The 7,558-nt window shown below is 39.6% G+C and overlaps 1 protein-coding gene across 3 annotated transcripts in view; it reads right to left on the bottom strand.

Annotated features, from left to right (window-relative positions):
* The window catches only part of snx27b (sorting nexin 27b), a 116,584-nt gene extending 115,234 nt beyond the window's left edge, over positions 1–1,350 (bottom strand). For all 3 annotated transcript variants that reach the window (XM_060921452.1, XM_060921450.1, XM_060921451.1), the window contains exon 1: positions 954–1,350. In XM_060921452.1, coding sequence (XP_060777435.1) covers positions 954–1,240 — 287 coding nt within the window. In that variant the 5' untranslated portion in view covers positions 1,241–1,350. The remainder of the gene's footprint in view (positions 1–953) is intronic.
* Positions 1,351–7,558: the final 6,208 nt, after the last annotated feature.

Below are 7,558 nucleotides of genomic sequence, written 5' to 3' on the forward strand. Positions count from 1 at the left end.
GAATGTATAATGAAGACAGGCCTTTCAACACAAACCGCCTTTTCTTCCAAACGATGCAGCTATTCAAAACAGCTGCAAAGGCTGCATTATATTCACAATATACAACTGACAGGACTGAGAGCTGCACAAGTCACCAGAGGTCAAAAGATTTCAATCTGCAGGCCAAGGGAGAAAAAAAAACGTGTTTTGCTTGTTTAGATAACACCCTACCTGTCCATCCTAACTAACACACACACACTCCATCCAGGTGATAGAAACCTGACAAATTGGTCTCCCAACCAAAAATATGACGTCGCATCACGTGACCCTCCCGGGAGCTCGTCACACATCAGCTAATTCCCTCAGCGCCCAACTTACAGCTAATTAGCATTCCACTAAACGTTAAACTGCAACTTCTAAAACACGCATCAACTCTTTGACCCTGCTTCCGAGCTCAAACATACTCTGTACTCACTGGGCCACGAAAACCACATTCGTGATTCCGAACACTATATAACCCATTCGGTGGATTGGCTAGCATAGAAGTTGTGTTGCTTTTCCTACCCATATTCCGGCTCCAAGGTTCGGATTGGCCAGGTAAATTCGCTAGAATTATTTGTCCGCCAATCCCCAGCGCAGAAAATCTCATTAGCCAATCCGAATGCACTGTCAGCATATGGGTGGGAAAAGAAATAGCATTACTAGAGCGCTAAAGCCTCCAGCTAATTATCGCTCGAACTGGCTAGATTGAAAGATTTCCGATAAGATAGCTAACCGTCTCGATTTGGCTACAAATAGATATGTACCAAAAAAAAATCCCTAATGGCTGGAACTCGATGGTCCTACCAAGCTAAGCTCGAGTTCAGTATATTGTCAGCTTGCTAGCGAGATGAGAGCGTCTAATAGCTACAGCAGGCTAATGCTAAGGCTAACTCGCACTCGCAGGGGAGCTGAAGCCGCTGAATGAAACTCACACTTCGAGGATGCGGTCGCCCTTGGAAATGCCGGCTCTGTCCGCTGCACCGCCCGGGAGCACGGCGCTGACATGCTGCAGCGGCGCGTACAGCTCACCGTTGATGCTCCTCAGCTGGCCTCCTTCACTCACTTGGCCGCGGACATTGAAGCCGTAGCCCGAGTCTGACTTGACGATGCGGACGAGCCGCGGGCCCGCAGCGACGTTCCCGCCGGAGCCGTGCCGTGAGGAGCGCAGTGCGGAGGGTACCGCCGAGCGCACGTCCTCTCCGTCCACTACGTCTGCCATGTTGTTTCAAATCCAGAAAGAAAAAGAAAATAATAATAAAACCCCGCTAGGACTCCGTTGTTTCACACTCCGTGCTCATACATGAGATTATCAACTGCCCAGAGAAATGAAGCCACGCCCCCGCGCCGTCACGAGGTACTTCTTCTGTTTTTCGCGTCACGTAACAACAAAACGGTGCATCACGGGACATGTAGTCAGGGGATGACAGACGCGGGGCCGCCATCTTGGAGTGGTGATACTCTGCACTCAGTGTAATGCGCTGGCTCGCATTTTTTTGTCATACATGTAGCTATGATAAAGGATAGCGGCGGGGTTATTATTAATAGTTGGCTTCACGTTAATAGAATATCCTGATATTAAGTGAACAGACGTCGGAGATTGTTGAAGTTGAGGAAACGGTGATTAATATCCTACAAAAAATGTGTGAATACTAAATACATTAGATATAAACAGCTTAACGTTTTTCTATCGGCTACAACCACCAATCTGTTGCAATGGATAGGGTAAATTCAGGTAAAGTGGGACACTTTTTTAAATAAAATAAGGTTTTAACAATCTAAATCCATTATAATGATTCAAATGTGTGTATGTTTTCTTTAAATAGATTGTTAAGAACATATCAAAGGGGAAATTAATCTAGTCAGTGAATTTATAAGAGCCTTTTACATCCTTCAACACAATCTGACACCCCCTTCAGCAAAGCTGATGTATTCAGGTTGAGTGGGGCACTTTGTTTGGTATGTAGGACAATGTGTGATGACCATATATTGACCACAAACATTTTTTTTTAAAGCATATCAAAACATTTATTTATAACAAATTAATGTCAAACATAAAAAATATAACAATGTAGTAAATGAATAAACTAGTAAATAAATAAAAAAGGTAGTATATGAATAAACATTTAATAACAATATATATAATATTAGCATACAACATTAAAACATGACTCGTGAAACCACTTATCAGGCCACCCATTCCTCCATTGCCTTTCGGTCACTTGCATCCCCCATACACCCCCTTGCAGACAGTATAATAATAATAGGATGTCTATGATCTCGCGCTTATCTCACCACTACAAGATAGCGACCGTATTTCTCGCGTCAGAACAGCCAACGCTCCATCTCCGTAATAATAGGATGTCTGATTGAGACCGTTAATACAGAGCTCCCTATGGGTCATGGTGGTGAGGTTTTGTTTTTTATTTCGCGACTTTTTCGTTCATCCGAACCTAAACCTTAGCCCTAATTATTGCGAGGGAATGCCAAAGAAAAAATTACATATGGGCAGCGGCTACAATTATCGACACCTTAATGTCGCCCAGTCTTTCATTCGAAACTCGCATTGATAACATCACCAGGATAGCTTTCTTTCATCTCAGAAATATGAAATGCTAAGATAAGAAATTTAATGTTACTACATGACGCGGAAAAACTAGTTCATGCTTTCGTTACGTCCAGGTTGGATTATTGTAATGCCTTACTGTCTGGATCAGTGTTGCCAGATACTGCTGACGTTTTCCAGCCCAAAACATGTTCAAATCCGCCAAAATGCACTTAAAACCGCCCAATCTGGCAACACTGGTCTGGATGTTCCAATAAGTGCATAAACAAGCTCCAGTTAGTTCAAAATGCAGCAGCAAGAGTCCTTACTAGAACTAGAAAATATGACCACATCACCCCTGTCTTGTCCACACTGCACTGGCTCCCAATCAAATTTCGTATTGATTATAAAATACTACTATTGACCTTTAAAGCACTGAATGGTCTCGCACCACAGTACCTGAGTGAACTTCTGGTCCTCTATGACCCGCCACGCTTACTTAGATCAAAAGGTGCAGGCTATCTGCTGGTACCTCGTATAGTGAAGGCTACATCAGGGGGCAGAGCCTTTTCTACAAAGCCCCACAGTTATGGAACAGCCTTCCAAGTAATGTTCGGGAATCAGACACAGTCTCAGTGTTTAAGTCTAGGCTGAAAACATATCTGTTTAGTCAAGCCTTTTGTTAATGGTGTTTATGAGGTAAAGCTGTAGATCTGGAGAGTCATCAGACATAGAGTGTTTTGGTGTTTTGGTAAACTGGGATGTATGGATGCTGTCAGTCCCCACTCGCTTGCTCACTCAAGTTTGTTGACGGTGTAGTGGCTGGCTGCTTTATGTCCCGGGGCTCCCTCATGCCTGTGTTACCTTCTGGCTCTCTCCTTTTAGTTATGCTGTCATAGTTAGTTTTGCCGGAGTCCCTGCTTGTAGTCAGTGCAATATGTATACTGTTCCTACTTATTCAGGTGACACTGGGCATACCTAACAACCTGTCCCCCCCCCGAATCTGTCCCTCTGAGTTACATGTCGGTCCTGGGATCGAGATGCTGACCTCTTCTGCTCCTCGGACCTGCCTGATCCATCCCGGTGCCCTGTGTCTGGTTGGAGTCTCATCGCATCGCTCCTGTGGAGGACGGCCCCATGTGGACAGTTGAAAGTCACACCTGGAGGACGCTCTGGACTCTTACAGTAATGCTTTTATGGCTGAGGACTACAGTTGACTTGCTAACTTTAGGACTGCATGTCATGAACAGTTTTGCACTCAAGTTTCCATCAATGAAGAGTTTATAACATCAACGAAACTGACTTTTTATGTTAAAACTGTTAAGGTTATAGTCATGTTGTCTGTTGTTGCCCAAATAAGGTTGGGTTCCCTTTTGAGTCTGGTTCCTCTCGAGGTTTCTTACTCATGTCATCTGAGGGAGTTTTTCCTTGCCACTGTCGCCACAGGCGTGGTCATTGGGGATAGATTAGGGATAAAATTAGCTCGTGTTTTAAGTCATTCAAATTCTGTAAAACTGCTTTGCAACAATGTTTATTGTTAAAAGCGCTATACAAATAAACTTGACTTGACTTAATGATCTTTTGACCATTGCAAAAGTAGAAAAGACTTTCAATACGTAAATTGTGCATGAATAATTACTCAGACTTCCAATAGAAAAAAAAGTTGATTCCTGATTACCACGTGACACTGTTCCACAATTATCGACACCTTTGTCCACAGATATCGACATCCAGATGATTTATTTATTTAAAAAAATAAATACATTATTAATAATAATAATAATAAATTGGTATGTGGTATTAATTTAATAAAATAGTTTTTATTTAAAATGTGTTTTTACAAAGACTTATATTTAGTACAAAATATATTTTCTATAAATATATCAGTGTTGGTGCTTACGTAAATGAGGAAGTAATTCTGATGTTTGTAAGCAAATGAAATGATAATGTTTAACCAGTGTCAGAAAATCTTTGTTCCACTTTCTACCTACTTTCTAAGTATTTTCGTAGATCACATTTTGTTAATCATCCGTTGTTTGTTTTAATTTCTAGTTTTGTACAACCCCGATTCCAAATAAGTTGGGACAAAGTACAAATTGTAAATAAAAACGGAATGCAATGATGTGGAAGTTTCAAAATTCCATATTTTATTCAGAATAGATCATAGATGACATATCAAATGTTTAAACTGAGAAAATGTATCATTTAAAGAGAAAAATTAGGTGATTTTAAATTTCATGACAACAACACATCTCAAAAAAGTTGGGACAAGGCCATGTTTACCACTGTGAGACATCCCCTTTTCTCTTTACAACAGTCTGTAAACGTCTGGGGACTGAGGAGACAAGTTGCTCAAGTTTAGGGATAGGAATGTTAACCCATTCTTGTCTAATGTAGGATTCTAGTTGCTCAACTGTCTTAGGTCTTTTTTGTCGTATCTTCCGTTTTATGATGCACCAAATGTTTTCTATGGGTGAAAGATCTGGACTGCAGGCTGGCCAGTTCAGTACCCGGACCCTTCTTCTACGCAGCCATGATGCTGTAATTGATGCAGTATGTGGTTTGGCATTGTCATGTTGGAAAATGCAAGGTCTTCCCTGAAAGAGACGTCGTCTGGATGGGAGCATATGTTGCTCTAGAACCTGCATGTACCTTTCAGCATTGATGGTGTCTTTCCAGATGTGTAAGCTGCCCATGCCACATGCACTAATGCAACCCCATACCATCAGAGATGCAGGCTTCTGAACTGAGCGCTGATAACAACTTGGGTCATCCTTCTCCTCTTTAGTCCGAATGACATGGCGTCCCTGATTTCCATAAAGAACTTTAAATTTTGATTCATCTGACCACAGAACAGTTTTCCACTTTGCCACAGTCCATTTTCAATGAGCCTTGGCCCAGAGAAGACGTCTGCGCTTCTGGATCATGTTTAGATACGGCTTCTTCTTTGAACTATAGAGTTTTAGCTGGCAACGGCGGATGTCACGGTGAATTGTGTTCACAGATAATGTTCTCTGGAAATATTCCTGAGCCCATTTTGTGATTTCCAGTACAGAAACATGCCTGTATGTGATGCAGTGCCGTCTAAGGGCTTGAAGATCACGGGCACCCAATATGGTTTTCCGGCCTTGACCCTTACGCACAGAGATTCTTTCAGATTCTTCCAGATTCTCTGAATCTTTTGATGATATTATGCACTGTGTAGATGATGATATGTTCAAACTCTTTGCAATTTTACACTGCCAAACTCCTTTCTGATATTGCTCCACTATTTGTCGGCGCAGAATTAGGGGGATTGGTGATCCTCTTCCCATCTTTACTTCTGAGAGCTGCTGCCACTCCAAGATGCTCTTTTTATACCCAGTCATGTTAATGACCTATTGCCAATTGACCTAATGAGTTGCAATTTGGTCCTCCAGCTGTTCCTTTTTTGTACCTTTAACTTTTCCAGCCTCTTATTGCCCCTGTCCCAACTTTTTTGAGATGTGTTGCTGTCATGAAATTTCAAATGAGCCAATATTTGGCATGAAATTTCAAAATGTCTCACTTTCGACATTTGATATGTTGTCTATGTTCTATTATGAATACAATAACAGTTTTTGAGATTTGTAACTTATTGCATTCCATTTTTATTTACAATTTGTACTTTGTCCCAACTTTTTTGGAATCGGAGTTGTAGTTTATCAGTAAATGCCAACAGGGAATTGACATTATAACCACATGAAAATCCAGATCAAAGGTCGCATGTCCTTCCTGGAACCAAAATAATGTCTACTGATATTGTAAAATGTGGTAGATTATACAAATCTGTGTGTGTGTGTATGTATGTATATATATATATATATATATATATATATATATATATATATATATATATATATATATATATAAAACAAGTTATACACACACACACACACATATATAATGCACACACACACACAGGGTTAGTCAAAATTATGCTGACACTTAGAAACCATTTATTCACAAGACATACATTATATGTACAAGATGATTTATAGGATGGTCTCAACCTGTTCACCACACAAAAACCAGCGAGCAATGGTACCATTTAAAGAATCATAAGAATAATGAAAATAATCCATTAGTGTTAACATAATTTTGACTAACCCCATATATTTTTTTCTTCTTTTTCTGAATGGAATAGAAAAGTTTGAATATTTCAAGCATGTAATTTTTTTATATGCTAGGAATTTAATTCTGGTCTAATTATATTTATTGCAGTAGGATTCCAAATACTCTATAAACATTCCATTCTGTCATGAATCAGAAAAAAATTATTATAAATTATAGCACTTTAAAAAATAAAAGTACTTCATCTATTTCAACAATGTTGCCCAAAGAGCAATACATAACAGTTGTAAATGTTACTGAATTCCACAGGGTGTCCATAATAGTGGACACCGGTGAAAGTGATCACTATTATAGTACACCTATTATAGTACACTATTATTTTACACCTCCCTTGTCTTCTCAAATGCATATTTAGATACAAAATGGCAACTGTCAAATGAAAGAGTAAGAAACAGAGTAGGTTTATCATAAAAGGATATCATAAAATAGCAGTGAATTTGATAAGTAAAAACATGTCCATGAGCTTTCCACCATGCTTACCTGTGATTAATAACGTCCAGGTTTTCCTCAAATTGCTGATCATGCTAAAAAAAAATTCCATCTCATGTAACAAGGTGTGCCATCAGACGACAAGACCAAAGGGCGAGGGGAACTTCCGCTTGGTTAATTAAACAGTAATAACTGTAAGTCACCTTTGTAAAAAAAATTTAATTGGTACAGTGGTGCTGCCCCAAATAGTACTATTTTATGTTGATTCTATTTTATTTTCATAGACAAAGAAAAATCACTCTAATCAAAAGGAACAATCAATGGAGATAAATTACACAAGGCACAGAATATTTGGCAATCTTATCAAGTTAAATCAGCTTCCAATGTTTTTTCTTAAGTTCCACCAATTCACAA

The sequence above is a fragment of the Neoarius graeffei genome, chromosome 5 (genome assembly GCF_027579695.1).
Source record: "Neoarius graeffei isolate fNeoGra1 chromosome 5, fNeoGra1.pri, whole genome shotgun sequence".
NCBI classification, from domain to species: Eukaryota; Metazoa; Chordata; class Actinopteri; order Siluriformes; family Ariidae; genus Neoarius; species Neoarius graeffei.